The 26,618-nt window shown below is 33.8% G+C and overlaps 1 protein-coding gene across 1 annotated transcript; it reads right to left on the bottom strand.

The window, feature by feature from the left end:
* On the bottom strand, window positions 1–21,221 carry LOC120275378 (phospholipase SGR2). The gene is given in 25 exon segments (XM_039281928.1): window positions 1–336; window positions 1,830–2,115; window positions 2,279–2,325; window positions 3,344–3,444; window positions 3,539–3,587; window positions 3,898–3,960; window positions 4,067–4,160; window positions 4,405–4,507; window positions 5,457–5,529; window positions 5,683–5,792; window positions 5,894–5,960; window positions 6,240–6,453; window positions 6,456–6,829; window positions 6,903–6,968; window positions 8,493–8,642; window positions 9,962–10,132; window positions 11,080–11,130; window positions 12,587–12,736; window positions 12,810–12,881; window positions 13,577–13,732; window positions 14,812–14,979; window positions 16,110–16,210; window positions 17,809–18,113; window positions 20,360–20,458; window positions 20,885–21,221. Coding segments are annotated over 22 exon segments (2,880 nt in total). The 5' UTR covers window positions 18,065–18,113; window positions 20,360–20,458; window positions 20,885–21,221; the 3' UTR covers window positions 1–336; window positions 1,830–1,871.
* Window positions 21,222–26,618: the final 5,397 nt, after the last annotated feature.

Below are 26,618 nucleotides of genomic sequence, written 5' to 3'. Positions count from 1 at the left end.
TGCCACAAAATTCATTTGAACATTATGGTGAGATTTTGTTTCAACTATAAAAACCCAAAAAGTTGCTTGTGAGGTGTAATATTTACAATAACACTTTCAAATATGCAGTAAAATCCTCCACTTTGACAATCAAACATGTTACATGAAACTATACATTAAGAACTCTGAACAAATTTCACAGAAAAAAAGGGATGGCTCATTAGATGCATGGTTATTTTGTAAGCCATCAAATTTGAGCATAATTCAAGGATTTGAGCTTACTAGAAAAAACACAGCAACTTCATAAATAGCGCAAGGGCTTTTGCCATCATATTCAGAATTTTCAATATGTACACCCTGTAGATCAAAAACAGGCAAGCCATAACTACCAAGTGTGCTATAAAATGAAAGGCATGTCAAAGAAATCATAGCTAATGCAGAAAATATAAATAAAATGATGATCATGATTATGGTGATGGTATAAATTATAATTAACTCATGACTGTTCACCTTGCTCTTGTTTCTAAGTTGATAAAAAAAAAAATAAAAATAAGTAATGAGCTAGTTAAGATAACATGAAAACACTGATAAATGAAATCTCATGAGAGCTATAGCATAGACTAGGATATTAGTTGGCACCTACAAAACCAATTAGCAGGTTCCTATGCTATAATACAACCAAGTAGAAGAGGAAAACAACAAAAGCAAATCCAATAAGGTGCTGTAAAGTTGAACCTACCAAAGATTATTGATAGGTTCCTATGCAAGTGAAATAGACAGCCATAAAAATAACTCCACAAAAGAAAAACAAGAGCAAACAAACACAGGCTAAAAACCATAAAAGCTAAATAACACAAACTTGGCTTTACAGAATCAGATGAGGGAACAAGCAATATTTCTAACTGCATGTATTAATTTGGATGGCAGATATAGAAAATTTGTCTAGTACAGCAAGGCCCACATGTAGAGAAAAGGTCTATCATTGCTCTTCCCCAAAAGATCAGGAGACTTGAACCAAAGTAAGTGGATACATGCTTCTGTTTTTTCATACTCTTTGTCTCCAAATGCTTGGAATTTTCCATGTCATATTCTTTTCACCCAATTCAAAAAGATGACAAACAAGAATGGAGGGTTACTGACTTCTCATTTTTCACTATTGTTTCCCAGTCACCTGGGATCATCCATTTCCCCATGACCCATTTAGATAGATGATGATGGACAGCTCATTTGTAGTATTTTCTAATTAAAAATAATTAAGTTACACATTAAGTTACAGAAAGTTTTATTTTATTAAACAATTGAAGCCTTTTTAATAGATAAAGATGAACAACTTATTTATGGTATACTTTACAACAACAAAAAGCCATTAGTCCCAAGTTCCCAGCTAGTTTGGAGTTAGCTACATGAATCTTATTTATGGTATTCTCCAGTTAGAAATAATTACGTAATAGAAAATTTGATTCTGTTACATGTTTGAAACCTTTTTCATACCTAAAATTTGCAAAGCATTAAACATCCCTAGAAAATATACATAAAACACCTTCACTTGAATTAACATTGTTCTGATCAGTTAAACACTTTCAATTTTGCAGTTACTAGTGAAATGTTGAATACTCAGATCCAGTGATTTCTCTAATTACCATTGTTTTATTGAAAAGAAACCGGGTTCAGAGAAACCACAACTCTGTACTCTTGAATGATACCAGACAACTTATAAAATACCAGAATTGCTTTCCAGATAACAAAAATCATGAAATATCATCCAAATTTCAACGTAAACTCACTCTCACTTATAGCAATGTGAACACAATAAATAAAAAAATAAAAAGGGAAAATGACAAATCACTTACCCAGCTGTGTTTTGTGTTCATATAGAAGAATTCAGGAGATAGTTAACCACTGGTCATGGCCTTCTTCGCTTTCCTAGAGAATTCCCTGATCATAAGATGATCTGAGAATGTCAAAGGAAGGTCTTCATCCGCATCATCCCTGTCAAAATATAAACCAGCTGGCCCGTTTTGTTTTCTGGAACCACACCCAGCCTCTGATTGTCCTGGTGAATCAGGTTCCTCCGGTACGTCCCGATACAAATGCTTGAGAATGAAAAGAGCAGTGTCAGGATCACGCCAGTAATTTCTGTTGGGACACAATAACCAAAGAACACACAAATGAATTATTTTGACTAAAAGGTTAGCTGTGCCATGGTAAGCACACAACATGATTCATCAACTAGACCATTCAAGTGAGGCCAAAAAAAGAAAAATAAAAAAATTCACATATAAGAAGAGGAAATACATACGTATGTGATCCAAGAGCTGATATGTATGGATGCTGAAATGTTTTGTCCTGCAAGGGAATGCTTGATTACTTGAGCTTGAACAGTACTTTCAAATGGCTAATATCATATATTAATGTAGGTCTTACTCTTTCGTATAAGTATTCAACATAACATGAGTAACATGATATTTTAATAGCAAGATAAATACCAAAAATAGAAGTTAGAAATAAAGACAGTGTTTCCAAGAAGTTTGAAGCACAGATGTTCTCATTATTTCATCACTTTTATTTTTTAAATGTTAACCTAACAAATATAAGAAAGATCGGTAACAACTTCCGAAAGTTTACCCAGCATCATGTCACACCTTCTTATCCTGACCTCAATAGAGAAAAAAGAGAGATCAACTGCTATAATCAATAGGCATTTGGAGCTGGTAGACAAAAGTGTATCAAGATTTCCTTCTTCACTGACTCTTGCTTTCAGTCTCGCCACATGTCAAAACAATATAAGGATGAAGGGCTCTTTGTGTCCAGGCTTTCCAAATTAGTTAATAGAAGAAGATGATATTTTTTATGAGAATAAAAATCTCCATTCCCCACTAGCATTGCATTAAACCAGTGAATATGTCATTCAGAAAGTTAGGACAATACTGATTTCATGATGTAGCTCACAGAACTCCAACAAACAATTTTTGAGGAAAAAAAATAAAAAGAACAGAAATGATAGTTTGGTGTAAATGGATGTCAATTGTACTATCAGGCTTAATTCAAGACTCGAAGTTCTTGCAAGAAGAAAATAGAGATATTAATTGTCTGGAAAAATAATTAAAATGCAGCAGAAGTACCATAAAACCAAAATTTGACAATCTGTTTCATTTGCAGCAGCAATAGCTTAAAAACATAGTTAATACAGAAAGCACCATGATCTAATTCACTCATTGACTATATGACCAAGAGAAAGTTGCAATCACAAAAAAATTATATAAATAAATAAATAAAAAATAAATAATAAAAAAATAAAAACAAACAGCTGATGTCAATAAAATAAATAGCTCAAACTAGGCATGAAAATAGGATAGTCACTTACTTGGAGAACATGATCAATTCGACCATCTTCACTTCCAGTCAGTTTTTCAATCATGATTGAACCATAAGATTTTTCTGTGTTATGTTCATCTTCAACAGAAGCTACAATGAATAATAAACATCATATTTATATCACCAATCTATTAATAACAAATCTAGGTAAAAATAGCAGGAAAAAAAAAAGAGTGAAACTCACCATCAATGTCATTCTTGTTTTTGGACCGAAAAATGTTCACCACTTTAACCTATGCAATGCAGTTTCATATCTTAGAACTTTCAAAAAATATACTAGAAAGGAGAGGATCCAAGGCTTAACAAAGAACAGATTAGCACTTATGATTGGTGGTCACATGATTGCTAATTCTATAAATGGAATAGCAGCTTATAACATATGAAGCATTGGTGGTCACATGATTGCTAATTCTATAAATGGAATAGCAGCTTATAACATATGAAGCAAGTAAATACAACCCAAAACTTTCATCAGAAAGAATCAAGTTTCAAATACAAATAGCTAAATAAACAAGATGCCCTGGAGCAACATGTCAAGCATACCTGTACAGACTTCAAATGATTTGCTACAGCTTGAGAATGAGCAGCTAATTCTTCAGTAAATTCCTAAATCAAGAAATAGATGAGTGATTAATTGTAGGAGAAAAAAGAAAGATAACAAGACATAAGAGAGAATTTTCAACATAAAATGCTCCATAGAAGGAATTCTCACCTGGAATCCAATATGCAACCTCTTTCCACCCCTGTGATAGGGTATAATCACTGGGCGTTTGCTGATGTATTCTTTGCAGACAAGTGGTTCTATTCTGTAGGAAAGCCCAGCCTAGATTGATATAGCATGTTCCCTCATTTTAAAGTATACTTTGTAAGTATAAAAGATAATGATAAAGAAAAATCTAGAATGCATGTTTTTCTTTGGGCAGTAGCGCTCAGTGACACTTGTCATGAGAAAAGCATTTTGGTCAAAAACATTTCCGCAAAAATTCATGCAACATGTGAATCAGCACAATAAAAGACAATGGGATCAATAAAAAATATTCTTGGACAAACCTATATGCTACAGGATCAAAAGGGTGAAATATATTGAACATTTGTCGACAGCGTGGCATCTCTTCGCAAATTCTTTCATCTTGCCAGTAATCTTGTCCTCTACCTTACATACAAAAGAAAATTGATTTTACGAAAGGTGAAGTTTTACAAAAGTAGAGTAAAAATGTACAAATGCTTAATGAGCATTTCATGAAACAGTTGCACAAGAAAATCTAAATTTCCATACTTGCAAGTAAATATCACAAAGTATGCACTAGACTCCAACAAGTAATCATGCCACATAAAGAGAACTTGCAAGGAGTTCTATCATCTATGTGAGTCAACACGCATTCTTTAATTGATGCAAGCCAAAAACCTAGTACTTGGTGTCCAACTCAACTCAAAAGCCTAAGCTATTCAATGAGAAATCCAGGCAAATATTCATATCCATATCCATATACTACTAACAATACTACTAAAACTTTTGATAATCTCAAACTAAAGCCAAGCAATCATCCAAATATATTTTATACTGTTCGTGTTAGCAAATTCCAAGCACTTTTGAGCCCCCATAGAGTAAGGCACATATCCACTATACATGATCAAGCAAAATTATGTTTTATAATTGCTTACCTACCTGTCTAGCTTTCGCCTTTAAGGTATTTTTCTCATGTTTTTATTGTTCAAAACAAAATACATTAGTCTATCAGGATATTTCTCTGTAAGCCTAACAAACCATAAAAACAGAAAAAACGATCTGCATTGAGTGGCAGAATTCTTAATTCATAACATGAAAACTTCAAGACAAATGCAAGCATCAGCATTCAGTTCATGAGAAATTAAGCAACTAAGATACATCTTATATCTATATAGCACTCAGACCATACACAGTAGTTAAGAAACAAATATAGATGTGGAAGTTGTTAGAGCTAAAAAATCAAAATCAAACCGGAAGAAAACAAATCATGTCACAACCTCATAGCAAAAGCAATGCTCTGGTTTATATTATTTTTCACTTTCACAATCAAACAGTAAAGAAAGGTTCTGAAAATCAGGAAGCAATCACTTATTACCAATTCCTATGCGGACATTTCGAAGGGCAAGAAAGACACCAAGAGGTGACCCAACAGCAAAGAATGTGTCAACCTAATGGTACAAAGAGACACCCATATGAGACGAGACATCAGAAAAAGAAATAGCAGCCAAAGAGAGCTCAGAAGACTAAAAATATATACCAACAGGCAAATAATTTAGTGGGAACAAAATATTGGCCAGAAAATAATAAGGGATTTTCTTAACCTTGAAAGCAAGCTTAGTGTATTTAATGTAAGGAGTATAGCTCGTCTTTGAGTGGTTCTGATCAGTAGATAACTTTCTGAGAGAGGATTTCTCTGACCCATTCTCTTCTTCTGCAGAGACATGACAGAATTGACTTTAGCCTTCCAGAAAAAAGCACCTCAGATTATGTAGTCCTGTGACTGACAAAATAGACTAAGTTCACAATTCTCACCTCCAATGGACATCTTAGACTGGTGCTTTTGTTCAAATTCTGCAATTCTTGCTTTGAGGGAATTTACCTGTAGTAGTAAAATGTGGTGGCTGCATAAATTTAACAGTCTTGACCTTCCAAAATGCATGAGTAAAGAAAATCACATTTTGACACAAGTTAAGATGAAACATGTAAATATGATTTTTAGCTAGAATCACAAATTAATCTAGAAAATAGCCACATTAGCAAGGAAGTGTTCCTCATTTTACTCAAGCTACCTAATTGATAAAAAACACTACAAGCTACAGATGTAAAGATCAAGTTGTTAACAACAAGACAAACTAATAGCATACTGACAAATAATTACCTCTTCCTCCAGAAAGATGATTAGCTTATCTCTATCAATCTTGCTTTCAGATGCATTATTAACAGTAACTTCACCATGATTTATAGTTCCAATCATGTTCAGATTTAATTCATCACCCTTTTCTTCTTCACAAATATCTACAGCGTGGGCACCAGCCTCAACCAATGTCAAATTATTTATTTGCTTTCCACCCACAGTCAGCTGCCCAGGAACAGCTAATCCCTCTTTGCAATCTGAAGCACTGCAGCATTTGAATGGTCTCGCGGCTCTTCCTTCCAAAAAGAATCAGTGGTGGGTGAAATGCCTAGAGAATTTTCCTCTTTGGGCATTGGATTCCTATTTTGAATGGAGCTCGCTTCAACAACTGCAGATTCAAGCTGCTCGGGAGATATATCATTTATCTTATTGTTGCTATTTTCTGAAGTTTCAACACTAGTAGTCAAGGCCAGTTTGTTTGATTCATCTTGTAGAGAAGATCCTTCAACATCTCCCATGTACACAGATTCCATAGGAAAAGAATAAAGATTATGTTGGTGACAAAGGATGTCATAAGATAGAACACTTCCTAATGAGTGGCCATAAATGGAGACCTGCAGAAAGACAAGCAAGGTAAGTTATCTCTGAATGCAAAGCTTGCATCATAAAAACCGAGAAACTGCTAACCTTCCCATTATATCCAGGGTTTCTCTTGATGAACTTAATGTACAGCCTGTTCAACTGGTTGGAGACCTGGAACACAATTTCCAAGCAATAACTGGTTATTCTAGTTTCAAGACTTTTCCCATTTCACAAGTAACATTAAAGTTTCTACTCCAGGCGGTGACAGAAAACTAACAGATTAATACTTACAAAGACTCCAGCAATACAGGCTATCTGGTTCATGCTATTATTCATTATTAACCATGAAATCATATACCAAGCATGGTAGTTCAGGTTGTTCTTGTTTTATAGGTTAAAAGTTTGCTTTAAATCTTATTTTCAATGGTTTAGTAAAATATAAACAAAATTATCAATAAGCGTGTATGTTCTACAGCTTATTCTATGGTGGTTGATTTTGTGAAGGGGTTTTTAGGTTTATAATCTTTTATTCAGTTCATGTCATAAATGTTTTATGAAAAAAAGAAATTATCAAAGGCAATAATGGAAAGTTGACCTGTAAGAAACTCTTATCAAGCAAGTTGCAAATTCAGGGAACTATAGGAGTCCAACTATATATTCAGGTAAAGAGACTCCAAAGGCAACTGTAGATTTGTAGGAAAGTTGCACATGTACCCCTCCAAAAACATGAAATTAGATGTATACACTTGGAAAACCTGAAACTTCAGTATAACCTCAGGATCTTGGGTTTGCGCATGTACGCTAATGTGGTGAAACTCAAAAATAAAATAAAATAAGACAAAATAATATTGGTAGAAAGGCATGTTTGCCCCATTTTTCTTACTTCCTCCATCTCTTACCTTAACCATTATCTTCAAATTATCTTCCTCTTCTCTTCTATACTTCCCCTTCTTGTTATAAACCTCTTTCCTATCTCCTTTCTCTTTCTTCAGTTTCTCTCTCACTCTCATGAGTAAATGATTGAAGAATATGAGAAATTAGAGAGATGGATCACCCTTTTCTTTTCTCCTTGATCTTTCACATGAGACACACACAGAGAGAGAGAGAGAGAAGTAGGAGGAAAGAGGAAGGAAGAAGAAAGTTTGGAGGGATTGAAGATAATGGCATTCTTGATCTTCCAAAGGTTTACATTGAATTTAAGCACTAGGAGTATACATGAAAATTTTGAAGTTATATGGGGATATGCACCAATTATAATTTTCTTACAGGTACATATGCAATTTACTGCTTTTCTAGGGGCATGCATGCAAATGCCGCTCAAGTTTTTAATATGCATGCAATTAAAGTAAGCTATAGAACATAAAGGTAATAGAAAGGTACATTTTGAATAATCAAAATAATGATAGATCATGTTTGAGCAAATGCTGATGAGACACATGAATTTGGGTTACATTCCAAAGACATTCTTCGACATTCAAACTTAAATGCTTTGCAGAATGCTATTTGGCTTAGATTCATCTAGCAATTTTCCATATGAACAAGATCTCTATAAAGCAAGTCTTCAACATATGATAGTGATAAATTGATATATATGTGAGGTAAATGTGATTAATGATCAAAAAATGCATTTATTCTAGCACTTTCTAAGCAGCTATTTGCATAGCAGAAAAAATAGTGTTCAGAGAAAAAATGTACCGAGTCAACAATAGCTTGGCAATAGATGGGACTCATATAATACAAGACATCATGCACTGTGGCACTTAAGGTCATACGCAGACCTCGAACACCATCCAAAGTGATCTTTTCAACTGCACTTTCTCCACTTAGCTTCAAGCCCCTTCTCCACTATAATATATACAATATTAGAAATCATAATAGAAGAACTCAATATATACCATATTTAATTAGCTAGAAGACTCAAATTATGCAGAGAATGAAGCATAAACTAAGCTTACAAAGTGTATTTATCAACTTATGATGCCAAAACTAGAAAATAAAGAATAACTGAGACAATAAAAAGTATTATATCAAATGATACGGCTAGTATCTGCACAGAGAAAGAAATTCTAACACAAGGTGTGAATGTGTATACTGCCTCCAATGAATCTAGTATGACAAGGATGAACTTCAATGACAAAATACAAAGACTCATAGTAGAAAGATGAAACAATATCCCACTGTTCTATACCCAAAGAAAAGTTGAGAAGGATTCACAGAGGTTCTCATGCAACTGTTAGGTTTCCACTAAACTTATTTTCATGGTTGAACTTATATCTTAAAAAATAAGAATAACACCATTGATCTGACCAACATATCTTAAGAATTCAAAGCTTCAATAGGTTCTGCATTATGACAATATATATAGAAAACACTGAAAACTTTTCTGTTCTATGGTAATAAGAAGCTCAGATATGAAACCAATAAAAAAGTCAGAGAAGGTATACAACACAGTTGGCAGAATGTATGTCTATAGTTTTCTCTACGTTATGAAGCTGCCTTGATTTCAAAATTAATCTCATATTTCTACATTTCTCTTGCACACCAAACTTAAAAAATAAGCTTCTGACTTCTACTGGTGCCTCAGCATCACAGCCTACTTAGCATCAGCTGTGATTGCTTGGTCCTGAGGTTTGATATAACATATGGATTTTTCAAGGAGGCAGAAACAAAACATTTATAAATGAGGGAAATGTAGCATATTTGGTAGACAAAAACAACAATGTAGAAAGATCAGATAGGGCCTGCCAAAGTTGGAGACTCATTGGAGTAGGCAGACAGAATAAGTTAGGCCAAACTAAGGGTGCTGCACCACCTGGTAAAATCAATTATTTGAAGCCTTGACATTGAATAGGCAAGGTCAGAAAAAAAATAATAAATAAAGCAAGGCAGGTATAACAAAGTGAAAAATATTGAGAGAACTGAAAAGGTAATTGAGGTGATGAAAAGAAAAAGAAATAAATGAAACCAATTTCGCAGGCAGTCAACAAATGAGTAAAAGATTAATACGATTGGCTCAAAAGGAAATCAACATTATGCATATTTGTGTGTATGAATGTGCCTGTACAAGTCTCCAGTGTTTGTTTTATGATCATATATTGAGATTTCTCTTTCCATAAACAATATAGGTTTCCTTTGCATCAAATTTGTCAAAAGCAAGGCATTACCTGGCAAGGAATATAAAGAACCCTCTGAGTGCATCTTTGGTATGGAGTTAAGTGTCTTTCAGCAAGACTAGCAGTAATACGGCGGAAATCACCAACATCATCCACCAAATTGGCTTTCTCTAATCTTTGACCGATACCATGAACCATAAAAACCAGATGTCCAACAGGGACCTACAAACAACAAAAACGCAATTTCCATCATCATATTGCTTCAGTATAAATAAATAACATATACTGCATCTTTAAAAAATTAGTCAAACTTTTAGCCAGTAGCAATATGGAAACCATAAATTCTTCAACCATAGTGTTCTCTAAAAGTTTAAGAGTCAAACAGATTAAGAAGACTGAAGCTTGCAGATGAAGGCAAAGCAATTCAATAGAGCTGATCCTATATGTTTGGTTGTGGGGTTACCCCAAGGCTCCACCCACTCAACCCAAGATCACCCCCCAACCTTCTTTACTTGATTTAAACTTCCAAACCTTGATCCCTTGTCCTCACCCCCAATCAAATACACTAAAATTTAAGGTTTTTCACATCAGCTTGAATGAGGATATGGCGATAACTACTCTAATAATGAAAAGGTCCAAGAGAACAAAGAGAAAAATATCGAGCACAAATTCCATATAAAATAAAAAATAACAATAAAAAACCAAATAAATGTAAGTAAATTGGTGTATCAAACAAAAACAAGACTAGTCAACAATTCAGGAAAAAGATCCAACAGCTAAATGATGATGCACTATTACTAGCGACCACAAATCTATTTATTTCATTTGCCTGGACATGATATTCCAAAACCTTTGTGCGCCCTCAAATTAAGACAGGTGAGTAGTTTTTCATTCTCCAAATGAAAAATACCTAAACATGCATCACTTGATTAGATTACATAACATGCCAGGACAAATTGGAAGGTGATGAACCATGACTAGCTCTAAGTAAAAGCACAAAGGTTACCATCTGGGAAGCTCCTCCAAGCCTTGCACTTAGTTCATAATCCAATCACAAATTTAAAGAAATGGCATAAATTATGGAATTATTCAGAAACAAATTGAATAAAAAAAAATGGTTGGAATATTTTTCAGAAAATTTGCACAAATCAGATCCATGGAACACAAACCTGAGAACAATAATCATCAATCTCCTCCTCTTTTTGCTGCCGTAGCTCATCCTGAAGAATATATATATATATATATATATATAGCATTAACTGTTTCCCCCTTACAACTATGAAGCAAGAGAAAGCAAAAAATGCAACATGCGATAATCCACAGGAGGTTACATTTACACATCAAACAGACAGATGTCTTGCAATCAACAAATACAATAATTGTGTCATTTACTGAATGAAACTATATATATTCTTAAATATCACCATTTAGTTACTAAAGCTAACGCATACAAAAAGAAAGCGCTTATTTTCAAAGAATGGTGTAGCCTCCAAGTTTAGAACTGCAACCAAAATTACTTTGCCCATCCTAGTAAGTATTCTACTGCCATTCTACACAGAAAACTACGGAGTAAATGGCAATGGCAATTAGTTACAATATTTAGTAAAAAGCAGAGCTACAAACGTTGAATTAAATTAGTAGTGTTTAGTCAATCCAACAAAAAACAGACCAGTGTTACTCGGACAGTGTTACGGCTGTTGAGTATCCAACCACCAGTGTATCAGAGAGCATCTAACATTTCAATTTAATGAAAACCGGATATGTGGACAAGCCCCCGCACGCGTATGTATAAAATATACATGCACATGTGTGTTGAAATACGTAGACATGTAGATCATATTGGTTTTCAAAATGTGGACAACCTTCTAGTAAAAACAAGGTCATTTTAGGTGTGTGCGTATAAACACTACAAACCATATTGTTTATAAAAAGGTAGATAACATTGTAGTAAAACACATTGTTTTTAGAAAAATATAACTTAAGGCATAAGATTTAGATCATTACAATTTAAAATAATGTAAAATAGGCTTTTTAAAAACTTGAAAGTCAATATTTAAAAGATAAGAATCAAACAAGAAATACATAAAAAATAAATAAATAAGCAATTTAAAAAGATAAAAAGATAAGGTAACGCAAAAGATGTATAAGATTTAGATTGAACATTAAAAAGAAAAAAATTAAGATGGTGAGCGAAATGGAAAGGAAAGAAGTGAATCAAAACTTTCTTTTTCAAATAAATAAAGTAAAATACAGGAAGAACATGTGATGCAAATGTGCCTTTATGTATCATAAGCTATCTAAAGAAAGATATGGTAGGTAGCCATATCCAGGTAACTGTGAAACAAACCTTATCACTAATCAGGCAAATGTCCTTATTAAGGAACACATCACAAATTTAATGCAAGTGAATAAATAAAACCAATTTGCCAAGCTAGCAGAATAAAGAAATTAAAAACCATATTTCAAAAACAACAGTTAAATAAATAAACCTGGCTTAGATTTAACTTACTTTCACAAAGTTCACAAGCAATCAAATCCCCAAATAAGATCAACTAATAAAACATATAACAACGCAGGTAGATTTCATGATAAAATTAACAATGTATTTTGCAAGTTAGACATGCTTCACCTCCAAAAAAGAAGGGAGTCATGAGCCAAAATACAAATGTCACAAACCTGAGTGGGCTTTTGAGATCCAGAAGATGAGAACCCACGCCTTAGTTTGATTCCAATTCCTCTACCCACATTAAGAACAAAAGCTGAATTCTCATAGACTAACCAAGCCTCCCATGTGTCATCTTCACCTGTAAAAAGAGCATGCAAGCCCTGCACAAGAAAGAACTTCAGATCTCTTAACAATAATGTCCTCGTCAAATAATAATCATCATATAGGAATTACCAGTTTAGTGCCTTGTAGATCAATACGTGCAGCAAACAGGCCTGAAGGTTGGAATGTCCGGCGATGCCATACCTAACAAAAGAAAACCATACAATGACTCAGTATATTTACTACAACAGGATAAGAAGAGGTCCTACAGGAAAAAAGGCAAAAAGAGTCAACACGGAGAATGGAAACCCAGAGCACGCATGCACGCAAGAACAAAACAAAAAGGGACAGAAAATCTATTGGAGAAAATGCAGTATGAAAAGAATAAGTAAAAAAAAAAATGTAGGGAGACAAGATGTAAGAAGATGTCCACATATCCGTATGAAGAATAGGTAAACAAAGTCGATTAGAAAGAGAAAGGGAAATATATTGATCCATGAGAGATTGTATTTGAGCTCCTATGTGGGCATAACATTAGTTTTATACTATATATAAAAGAACAATTTGTAATTGTTTTAGAAAATCGACATAATGAACTGAACATAATAATGCCTTTGGACAAGAAATATCACTCCTTCCATAAAAATACTCCATGAGTTCTTAATCAAATCAATCTCTTAAATAGAATATGAAGTATTTACAAATACTAGAAAAAATGTGGTGTTGCCCATAAACAAGCAATAAATTGTAAAAAATGAAAAAGCACAGAAAAAGGGATATATTTTCAAGCTAATTAAGCACACGAAAACATAGAGATGAGTAAGGGAGAAAAAGGAAAAGGAGGCGAAGATATATTAGAACAGAAAACATAAATGATACACGAGTCTTCAGCTAACAACCTGATGACGATAAGCTAGCTCCAGCTGCTCTGCTACATCTTCACGCAAGGGAAGCCAATCAAGGCCACCTTTAAGAGCAAACCAGTGGCCCCTTAGAACACGCCGGTTTTCCCCGTGCCAATACACTGGGAAACAATGTCTCTTTATTAAATCTACCTGAAAGCATCCATAAATTTTTCGTAAGATATGATGAGAACAGAGCCCTTGTATTCAGAAATAAAATAATAGGAGCAATGTTCTGGTATTCAGTTGGTCATAATATTGTCGTAGTTACATTCTTTTAGCAATTAACCACAAATATCTTTCCAATATGAATAATCATTCTCCGTAATACATGTTAACAGAACAATATCAATATAGAGATTGATGTCCAACTAAGAGATAAAAAAGACTGATGAGCCCCTTGTAACAGAAGTAAAAATATTCATCGATGGTATTAGTAACAACCAAGGTTCACAGAATTTTGATACCTATCAATTCAAGAAGTTCATCTTTGATTCAAGATGCAGGTTATTGGTTTATCTAATCGCACATGCTTGATTTCAAAATAGCAACCTTGAGATGGATATCCAACAAAAACTGTTAGCCAGAATTTATTTCAGAAGGCTTTGCAGCAGATGGCAATGAAATGGTGGCGAAAGAGAAGAACATGAATTTGTGAAAAAGTTAGACAAATACAGTGGAAATAAGAGCGGAATTGGATAAAACTTGTTAAAGAATACCATGAAGAGCAAAATTGGATAAAGTGATACAAGAGAAACAGAAGATTAAAGAATCTGCAATGGTTATTCAACATGGAACTTCCATTCAGTTGTGGCATGGATATTAATATTGACATACTAGCAAATGCCACAATATCTGGCAGACTCGAAATGGGCCTCAATAACATTACACAAAGGAACCTCCATTTTCTTATAAAAATTCTGATACATAGGCCGCAGAAGCCTGTGTATCCCAAATTCAGCCCAGGCAAACTGATAAGAGACCCAAATATATTTCCTCATCTCTTGATTAATTAATACAATAAATCCTAATCATCTGTTAAAAGCATCCAGTCACTTGAGAAAGGCCCTCAGATATTCTGATTCAAAAAAAAGGGCTGACATCGAAGAACGGACAAATAACATGACCAGTGTACAGTTACACATTAATAACCAAACAAACAAGAATCAGAGGCTAAACTGACTAAAAGCATACCAAAGAAGATTATTTGAGGTATTTGAGTAGAGGAATACCTCGTAAAGGCCTCCCTTTACAGGGACACCAACTCTCTCTTCCTCAACTGAGTGAAGTCCATCACATCCATAGTTAATAGCATCATGAACAGTTGAACGAGATCCGCTTGGACCTTCACTGCATTCTGAATACTCTTTCCACCAGTGCGAGAGTAGCTCTTCCTCCCTCTGAATCAACGACAACCCATTTCACAATGCAGAAGTCATTAAATTGAAACATACATTTCAGTAAAAAAAAAAAAATCGCATGCAAATAAATAAGGTGTCCCCAGAAAAAAATAATAATAAAATTAAAATAATTTAAAAGTGTGCATCTTGAACATGGTCACAAATTGAATCAATGAGAAGTTAATAAGCAGCATGTTGAGCACATCATCAATTACATGTGCCATTGAAACAACAAGTGTGAAGGCTACATCAAACATAACGTGCATTTAATACACAATACACCAACAGGAAAATCTCCAAAGGTAAAACTAACAAGATAGAGCTCTTTGCTTTAGTGGACAACTTGCACTTCCAGTCAATAAAATTCTTGCTCAAGAATTTTTAATTCTACAAATTAGTTTAATCGAGTCAAAGAAGATACTCTGCTGCACAAGAATTTTTTTATTTAAGATGAGCAGTCAAGTGATATCTGAGATCCCATTTTTCGTCTATATTTTTTTATGGCAAGCCAATAATATAGCTTTCATGGTTCAGGAACCATGTAAACATATTCCTACTCAATAGTAAAAATGCCACAAAAGAGTTTTGCTAATAGATTTCAATTCCAATGTCTTCCAGAAAGGTGGAAAAGCTAGCCAAAAAGGAATATCAGATGTCATTGTGTATTCTGTAATCAACCATTAAAATGGCCACTGAATGAGGGAATCAGCCTCACTGGTGTGCATGAATTGGCTAAGAACGTTCATAGCTGTATAAGGCACTATTTTGGGCTCAAAGTAACAAATTAGATTGCATAGGCATGAGCATATTTAGATAGCCATAAAATGAATTACACAAAATGATTCTAGGGTCACATAGTAGTATGTATAAAGCGTCATCTTGCCAAAGCGGTTCACATACCCAATTCATAAAAACAATAATAACAATGAATAAATTAATTAAAATTAGCAATAATAGGCAATGATTGACCACATTTTAGCTTACCACATTGAACTCCATAAAAGATCAAAACCAACTCTTAAAAAAATAGATAATTATAAAGAAATAAATAAATGGTGTGAAACTTATTTATAACAGTAGTAAGAAAGAAGCATGGAAAACCATATTGGGCCTTATCATGGCTTAATTACCTGTAAGAAAGAAGCCTCTAGTGCAAGAGAATCTCTCATACCAAATCTGAAATAATCACTTTTCCCTACTATCTCAGTCCGAGGAACTGAAGCTGCAAACTCTGTCAAAGAACAGAAACAACTACAAATAAATTAAGACAGAGAGCATTATTTCTTGAAGCCTACCAGTCCGTCTATGCTCACCAAAAGAATTCAGTAACTTCCTATGATTCATAATGTAAGTAAAAAAGCAGAAAAACTTCTTTATGGTCTTCTTTGAAAGTGCATGCTTTTAGATTAACCCTTGGTCTAAATAAGCGAGCCTTTCTTGCAGCTCCACAATGACAAAGCAATATATTACTTGCTATCAAAATAGAAATTAAATATTCTGGGGTCAACTGTAATCTCCATTAGGTTTGGCTTAAGTTTTAATTAACATAACAAGTGTTGCACAGCACATCAGAACAAACCACATAAAATAGTACATTATAATAACCATAGAAAGTTAAAATTTGGCAGCAAAGAACCTACACACAAGATAATACGCCAAACCTGTTAAACGCAAGCCAACCATATTATCTTGGTCAGATTCAATCCAAAAGCTTAAGCTAATAGGATGAGAGCTCTGGGCTAATATATTATGATCCATATTCTCCAAATTAACTAATGTGAGACTACTAGTCACTCTAATAGGCTACTACACCCCCTTGGTACATGTTAGGCTATTTGAACTAGCTATGTTGCAAGCAAACTAAACAAACTAAACTCTAAAACCATGTTGGACGGAAACCAAGTATATTATTTTGGCCCAATTTAACTCAAAAACTTAAGCTGATAGGATGAGAGACCCAATCTGATATATTCAAATCCATATTTTCCAAATTATCCAATGCGAGATTATCAATTACTCTAATAAAACCTTAAGTTATCACACAATGGTATATCTCAACCAAATTCAGAAGAATAAGATAATTAAGCCCAAGGATGTCTTAGAATAACAAAGTGGCACTGATGTCTCCGAATCATGATATACAATAGTAATCTAGAATGCTAAACAGTGATCAGAGTCCATAAATACATATTGCAAATGATATTGGAATATTAATACCTACTAGAGGTTGAAAGAAACTTACAAAAAGTAAATGTAGTTCAAATGTTAATCAAAAGAAAATTATGTCAGAAATCCAGTTAGATTTGTCATCAGCCATCTAAAATTACAAACAGCATGGGATTCATAAAACTCTCACTCAAATCTATACAAAATGGATAGTTGGATAAAATGAGTGTCTCCCCTTCTCAATTAAAGTTTTAGGTTAAAATTATACTCTGATTTATCATTAGATTTGTGCCTAAGAACATCAAGGAATATATCCAATTATAATTAGCGTCTCAGTGAAAGTGAGTGAAACTTGGAACCCATTGGTGGATGGCATCTTATTCAATGGTCGTATTACAATCCATTGGAATTTGTAGATAGGATCCTAATAGGCCATTGCAAGTTATTTACATGTCTCATATCACACACATTGCTATAGGTACATCATTATACACAATCATACAACAATGCTGATCAGCTATCATTGTCTTCCCAGCTTAAAAAATATATGAGACGATGTGTCAGCACATGTGATGTGTGTACTGCAACCCAACAACCCAACCACGAAAGGAAAAAAAAAGAGTATCATGCCATGTTGCAATACAACATATTCCAATTACTCACCTCTTTCCATGAGCGTGGCTTTGCAGAAATACCACCTGACATCTTCCCCATCTGAAGGGCTCTTTGTTCGAGCAAGATATTTCTGCCGACCCTTACAATGCTCAATCACATCCTCCAATCTGGAAATGTTTGAAGGTGTGTTCTTCAATAAATCTGGCGAGATGTCTTCCACTTTACCAAAACCAGTCGCCTCAGAAACCATGTCCTTGACTTCATTCTTAGGCATTCCATTACTAATGTCTTCAGTTTTTGCCATCGTGATAATCTTAAAGCAACTTCATACAGATCAAACTAGGTAATCGCCACTGGAGCATCAAAAATAAGTTAAAAAGTAAATAACCAAGCAGTGCTAAGATGTAGCCTGCACACGGAAGACATCAATTACCCAATGGCATTTTGCACAATTAAGTTAATTGAAAAAGAACTGACTATCTATTGGATTGTCATAAATAGTCCACTAAGATACTTCATATTGTCAAAAGAACTATTGATACATCAATCAGCCAACTTAATTTTTTTAAGTACAGAAGTCATGGTTTAAAAGCGTAAAATAAGACCAATAGCTATTCAGACAACATCACCAAAAATAATAGAAGAAGGCAGAGAACATGTGAAATTCATATGATCAGAATTAGCTAATTATGAATTTACACAACTAAAAAATGTGAAGCATAAAAATTTTGGACAGCAACATGATACTTGCACCACACCTAATAAGGTTAACCAACTTGGGAATAGGACTCAAGTAGCAAACCCTACCAAACATGACTCAAGCAAGGTGAAACATTGAATTGGGCGTGCCATTTTTTGTTTTTGAAAAAATAAGAACCAATAAAGAAAAGGAGAATTCCAAAAATTCATCTGAAAAATGAAAGTTATATTTACATCATTGAAAATAAGAATAACAAGGTTTAATTATTTCAGGCTATATAATAGATACTCAATCCAAGAATTGACACTCAAAATCGAATACCAAGGATCAAGCAAACATGCATAATGAGCAGTCTGCCCACACCACATCATTCTAATTTTGTTGTGGAACAAATGCAGATAGGAAAAAATTCACATCAATAAAATTGAATTGAGATTGATTTCCAAGAACCAGTAGAATAGAAAAAAATTACAAACATTTAGAGAGATGGACAACAGTATATTGGCACATATACATAAGGTAAAAGTGGTAGAGCAGAATAAAAGTTTTCACTAGACATTCAATTTAGATATTGCAATTAAAGCAAGACTTGGCTAGACTGATCCAACATCTACAACAACTGATGATTCGGAAGTATGGGCTTAGTATTTCATAAAGAACCAAAAGTAAATGAAAGCTAAAGGCCTTACTGCTTCCACTAATCAAAAGTTCAATAACTATAGCATGAATCCATCATTCTATATTGAGAGAGAAACAAGCGTATGAACCGAACAATTTATTCATTCAGTGAAACACAAGCTCATGAGGAGGCTGATGGTTCTTAGTCAGAAATTTCTCCAAATCATTAACAAAACTGCTAAATTGCAATCCATTGATCATAATTCCCATAACAAACTAAAAGAAAAAAAACAACAACAACAACTATATTGTCTTAAAGAAATTAACCAACAATCAGGAAGAAAAACCTAATATCCAAACAAAATGTCCAAATACAAACCTATCAGAAGGAGGAAAGGAAGACAAAAAAGAGATTCAAAACGAAAAACAACGTAAAGACATTTAGATCATGAAAAGAGGGAGAGCTGATATCAAGGGTTTGGAATGGTGGTTGAGAACGATACAAAGATGTTTTTGCATCAGCACCCACGTCACTGCAGGGTCACAAAAAAAAAATTGCAAATAGTTTGACTTCAAATAATAAGTTCAACTCCATAATAATCCACAAAACTGCAAATAACATGAGTAACTGTTGCTCAACAAATATGCATGCGCTAATCTCTCTTTACCCTAAACTCAAAATCCCAGAAAATTCAATCTTCATCAACCAATTCCAATAAAACCTAAATATTCCCAGATTAATTAGCCAACTACCGTGGAAAATCATTAAGAGGTGCCAAACTAATCGTGATTCTTGATCGAGCGATTCTAGAGCAGTGGCGCTAATGAGATGGCGGAACGGAAGTGCTCTAGGCCAAAGATTTTGACCCGCAGGGTATTCGCGAGAAATCACAGGAAGAGAGTGATAATGATGTGATTTCCCAGCTTCCAACCAACAAAACCCTAACATTTATCAGACCGGCACGATTCAGCACATCTCTGACAACGAAGAACAACCTCAAACTCTCCCCAAATTTAAGAAATCTCTCCAATTCAGTGACCAAAACTGCTAAATTCCAATCCATTGATCATAATTTCAACACCAAACTATTAAAAAGAATCAAAAACAAAACATCTCTCATCCTAAACAAATCCATCAACAATGAGAAAAAAAAAAACCTAATTTCCAAATCAAAATCCAAATACAAACCTCATCAGAACAAGGAAATCAACATGAAGTGATTGAAAAAGAAAAGAACAACTAGTCTCGATTCAGGATTGAGAAGAAAGGGAGAGGAATACCGAAGGTTTGGTTTGGAACGGCAATTGAGAAGGATTCAATGAATGTTTTGGCGTCAGCGCCAGCGCTAGGTCCCCCAAAATCTCAAGATTGTGTTAATCCTAAAAAAAAGAAGCAAATTATCAATGGTTTAATAACCGGACCGGTCCGCGGACCGGTTGCCGGTTCAACAATTTCTTTTTATTTTTTTAAAAACAAATTAGAAAGTTCATAAAAATTATAAAAATAATCCCAAAAAATCAGAAAAAAATATATATATTAAGCCAAACAAAAAGAATTTTTCTCAAACATTGACTTGCATTTGTAATCATTGTTATTAGCATCCAAAATATTAAGCCAAACAAAAGAACCACTCCACGTCTTTGTTTTCATTTTCCTTTTTTTTAATAAAAAAATCCAAAAGTAAATCTCACAACACTTTCATGAATTCCATATATATATATATATATATGTACATATAATCTGAAAATAATATTTAACAAATAATTAAATAAAGAGAAGGTGAACGGGTGGGGGAGAAAACCAACAATAGAGTGAATTCTCCGAACGTGAAGGTTAACGGGAGGGCCGGAGAGCGTGCATGCGGCGCTATGCGCTGCGAGGATTTTTCAGCTCAGCCACCGAACGGACGGGTGGCGAGACGATCGAGTGAATTCTCCGTCACGCAGAGCCTTCCATAATCGCCGCCATCGCTTCGCTTCACTTCCCGTCACCGTCGTAGGGGATCTGGATCTCTTCCCACCGGCGAGTTCTCTCGCGTGTCCTTCACTACGATATGTTCATGAGGGCGGCCATGGCGAAAGAAGACGGCGAAGTTGGGATGAGTCAGTTAGAGACTGGTTTAGGGTTTACTTGTTTTAAAAGTTAAAAATCAAAAACAAGGGAAGTGAGAAATCAAAAAAAATTTCTTTAAAACAGGTCGGTTCCCGGTCCAAATCCGGTTCATGTCCGGTTCAATAAAAACCCGGTTCAAGCCATGTGAGAGAATTGGATTGGCGGCCTGTTGAACCGGTTGAACCGGCCGGTCCGGTCCGGTTTTTAAAACCTTGCAAATTATGAAGTCATGAATTATATATATAATATTTCCATTAATTTGAGAAATATAAATATTGAGGATTTATTTCTAAAAAAAAAATTTACTGTTTGCCCCTCATGATATTTAAAAATCCCTAAAAACTCCCTCTAATTTTTGTACACTCCGGACAGCCCTTCTGTTAATTTAAATTCTTTTTTACCCCCTATCGATCACTTGAAGTCAAGGTTGTCGGGATCGCCCGTACGGCTCAACTAGAAAAAACCCAGGACCCAGCCCATGTGGCCAGTAGGGATATACCCCATTGAACCCAGGGTATGAAAAAAATCGAGTTAGCATTCGGGTGACCTGGGACGGTTCAATCGGAAAGCCGGTTGACCCGACCGAGTCAATCGAGTCATAATGTTTAAATTTCTTTTACAATATTTAATAATTTATTATTATTTTTCTCATTAAAAAACCACAAAAATCGTGTATATTTATTAATATTAATTTATAATTTATAATCAATAAATAGAATTACAATATATATATCATAAATATAACAACAAAAATTAATATTTAAAAAAAAATCTATTAATATGTTATGCACATACTTTCTAAAATTTAAATTTATTAAAAAAAATAAAACAATAAATGAGTGTAACTTTATTATAAAATATAAAAATAAAGTATAATTAAATAAAAAATATAAGAATTTAAAACAAATTAAAAACTCAATTGAAATATAAGCATTAGTGAATTAAATTTCTTATTTATTTTAACAAAATCAACCAATACACAAACAAATAAATAAATAATGCCGAAAGAAGTTCGATAATTATATATTAATATATTAAATTTGCAAATACTTAAAAAAAAGTAAAAATAAATGACATAATTAGAAAACACTACTGCATATAAGGTCATTTATCAATTTAAATATCAAATTTGAGTAGTTTTTTATATTGTAATTATAGCTTTTAATATTATATTTGCTAAATATTAATTATTATAATATTTTTTTATATTTTATTATTGACCCCGATTCAACCCCGGTTCTACCCGGTCGAACCCATTGACCCCTGACTTTTGCGTTTAGCCGGGTTATTGCCCGTGCCGGGTCTGACAACCTTGCTTGAAGTGGGGTCAGTGTTATGAAATTCCATTTTTACCCTTGCAAATAGTGAGAAAAATACCGCCCAATCACATCATGTCCGACTTTTATGCATACAATTGTGCATTTTTTTTTTGGCTTACTGCTTGTTTTTTGTCAAACAAAGTTTAGAAGGCTCATTACATCATCCTCTTCTTCTTCTTCTTCTTCTTCTACTTCTTCTTCTTCACCTCATTTGGTTTGTTCGATTTGAGTTCTGCCGGTTTCCCGATAAGTTGAGAATTTCTTCGTTGATCTCAGTTTGATCATTCTACGGGAAGGGAGTAACAACTTATAAAAATGCAAGGCTGTTATGGAGAGTTTTTGTGTTATTTCTAGATACAACGGGGAGGGACGAGTGCTAATGTTCACGGCGCTGATTTCTTCGGAATCAGTGTTAGTGAGATATGTAAGCGATGGGGTCTCGATATTTCCCATGTCAGGGTGAAGTTTTTCACACTTGATGGACTAAAATGGTTTGAACAGTAGGTGCATGTGTTACGTGTACTCCATCTTCAAATTCGCTGTAGTCGATCTTATTGTTAAGACAGATGATGTGTTATTGTCGTATCCTACTGAAAACGATTTGTTCTCGTTGTAAAGTTCTTCTCTTTTATATTTATGTAGTCGTAGAAGTTAATTATTGTTTAATTATCCCATTTACCTTTTAAATATATTACGTTACCACTTACATGTTGCTTTCTCCGCTGAAATTATTTTGTTTCCGTTTAAATATTTGCTTTACCGATTAAATATTTACTTACCGTTTAAATATTTTTGTTACCGTTTAAAACATGTTTAGTTACCGTTTAAACATTTTATGTTTCCGTTTAAAACATTGACCTTTTTCGTTTAAACTAAAGTGTTGGCAGGAATTCAGATTCTGCGAGCGCTCCCGTTCCACCTCATAGCTACCCTAACGGTGTGGCATGCCTTCCTCGTCAAATCAATCTAAAGTGTCGTCATTGGATATCGGACAACGTTTTTAAGGCGTTTTCAACTGTAGATCTTGCAATGAAACTATCGCCGACTGGGCATTGTAAATAAACAATTATTTAAAAAGAAAATAACTTATTTGGGTGTCAACTTATGATATTTAAAAAGAGATATTGCCGTTTAAACGTTTTACTTAAACATTTTGAGAATCAAAAACAGTATTGTAAATAAATAAAAAGTTATACATAAACTGTAATAATTTATACAGTGACAATGATATTTAAACAACAACAAAGATATTTAAACAAAGACAATGATTTTTTAAACATGGAGACACTTTTATTTAAATGTTAACTTCGAAAGATAAACATAAAACTAAAAATTTAAACAGAGACAAAGATATTTAAACAAAAAATATGATATGTAAATGATATACAATGTTATTAACACGATAACTCTATTGTACAATATTATATATCAATTTTTTTCTCCCCCGTCAACGAATCCCCCTTTTCAGTGATGCCGGCTGCGCTCCCTTCCTTAAGTATGCGGGTAACATACTTTAAGCGCAAGTAAGGGACGTCCGCTTGCGGTAGCCGTAGCTTTTCACCATCGAGTAGTTGTTCGATAAACCGTATGACGCAGACGGCGCAATCGACTTCCTCGTTTCTACCTTGGGGTGTTAGTGTCGTGAACAAAGAGGTAGGCTAGAGTCGCCAATTCGCCGAGGTATCGACACAATAGTCAAATAGTCTCCGCTGTCGAGATTTAAAATTTGATGTTAGAATCCCGACTGAAAGAGCACTATTTATAAAACTTTATATATCAAAGCACTTACCATCTCTCCGGCGTCTCTGTAGCATCGCCCATAAACTAGGTTGATTGTCATAATCACAAGCCTGTGACAATAATCATATATTAAACAGTATTTAGACAAATTTAAGCAGAAAGTAAACTTTTTTAAATGGTAAACTAAATTCTTAAACGGAGACATAATATTTAAACAGGAAACTCACATTTTAAACAGAAACAACAATTGTTAAATAGATACATCAAATGTTTAAATACAATCCCATTACTTAAACGAAAACCTTATTTTAAAACTGCAACCATATCAACGTAAAGGAAAAACCTACATTGTAAACATTACACAGCATAACAATCGAAAAATCTCTTTCGATCGTGTACACAAACGAAAATGAAAATCAAAACAAATCCCTAGCCGATGAATCTTCATGCAGACTTCAATATCATCCAATAAAAACAAAACCACAAAACAACACCGAAAAATCTCTTTTTCTAATAGAATTGTTTAAAAAAAATCATAAATACAACTTCTTCAACGGCGTCCACCTTGGCTCAATACCTTAGACTGCGAGCTGATGAAATGCCGAATACTTGAGCTGGAATTCTTCTCCGAACAATGGCGGAACGCGAAGTTTTTCTTCGAGACAAGGATGCCCAGGTAGAGATAATTTTGAAAATGGAAAAGCTGAAGAGGCGAAGAGAGAAAAAAAAGTATAACTGGCGCCAGTAATGGTTGTCTCTAGGGATTACCCAAAACAATAACCCCCCACTCCCTCTCAAACTGGACACATGATTGCACTGCCACAACTTCCTATATGAGGGGCAATTTCATCCATAAAATTCAAAAGTAACTCTGTTATAGCCGGTTATAACTTTTGGGGGTTTGAAAATCATTAACTTTAAAAGGGGGGTGTTTTTAGGGATTGCCAAATTAAGGTGGTGTTTTTGGTAATATTGTAAAGTTAGGGGTTTTTTTGGCAATTATTATAAAAGAAATAAACTATAATCTTGTTTTTCATTTCATTTATTTTGAGAAATATAAAAGAGAAAAAAGGTTATTTTTTTATATTTTATTTTATTTTATTTTATTTTTTTGAGGTGGACGAGTTGGTTGCCTCATACTCAAAGATGGTTGTATTTTTAATTTTTAATTATAAAAATGTTTAAAGAAATAAATATGTTTTGTAATGGTAAATATTAAATAGGTATATATAATTTTTATGAGGGAGCATTGATAATTATAAACTTTTATAAGGGTATGCAAGCAAAGTATTTTTTTTTTTTATTTTAATGGATAAAGTGGACCATTAGTTGAGGAGACAAAAATTTTTAAACTTACAAAAATAAATAATTATTTTATGTTTTTTTTATCAAGTAAACAAGTGATAAGCACATAATTAATATATCAACACACATATACCCTTACCCTAGACCTAGACGTGGTCACGGTTCAAGAATTGCCGGTTTCGATTCAAAAAAACATTGAATTGAAATCGAACCTCTAGGCAAGGTTCTTAGTGGTTCGGTTACGGTGCTGGTTCTGGCGGTTTGGTTCAACGGTTCTGATTTGACAGTTTATACAGTTCGGTTTTTTTTGTTAAACTAAATAATTCAATATTTCAAATTAAAATGAACAAAAAATACAAAATTAATTTAATACAATATTTATTAAAAATAAAATTATTAATAATTCAAAACAATATTTTGCAATAAAAGTACAATAGGAGCAGAAATAAAAAAACTAAAAGGCTTGAACTTAATTGCTTGCATCATCATCAGAGGAGTTGGAACTAGAAGCCGTTGTTGTTGTACCAAAGCCATCATTTACCCACTTGTCTGATGATGATGATGATGATGATGATGATGATGATGAGTGTATAAGGTCATCTTAACTTTCGTAGTATTGCTCTTTCCTTATCATCAAGGCAAGTTTGCGCTTCCAATGATTTCTTGACCTAACCTTGATCATCTTTTATCTAAGATGTTGCCTCCATTACTAAATGTTTGTTCAACTGCAATGGTTGAGACGAGAACTACAAGGAGTTGTTTAGCAATATTGGCTAAAGTAGGAAAAGTCTCCAAATTGAAAATTTTGGACTTGTATCATCACCAAACTCAAAAACTGTTGTTAAATAAACTTCAAGCTCCGAATAGGAGCCTGATGTTCTAGGCCTCTTCCTTTTTTTCTAAAATTTTGTTACCTCATTTTGTGAATTTCGAGGAGGATGGAGGCAGTGGAGGCTCCGCTTCTTCATCATGAGTAGAAGGTGAAGAAAATGTCTCACATAACTCATTACACAAAGTTCTAATTCTACTAACTATTAACATTACATCAATATCTTCATCATTA

Source organism: Dioscorea cayenensis, chromosome 14, assembly GCF_009730915.1.
Source record: "Dioscorea cayenensis subsp. rotundata cultivar TDr96_F1 chromosome 14, TDr96_F1_v2_PseudoChromosome.rev07_lg8_w22 25.fasta, whole genome shotgun sequence".
NCBI lineage: Eukaryota > Viridiplantae > Streptophyta > Magnoliopsida > Dioscoreales > Dioscoreaceae > Dioscorea > Dioscorea cayenensis.
This window is presented reverse-complemented; position numbering and strand designations above follow the sequence as displayed.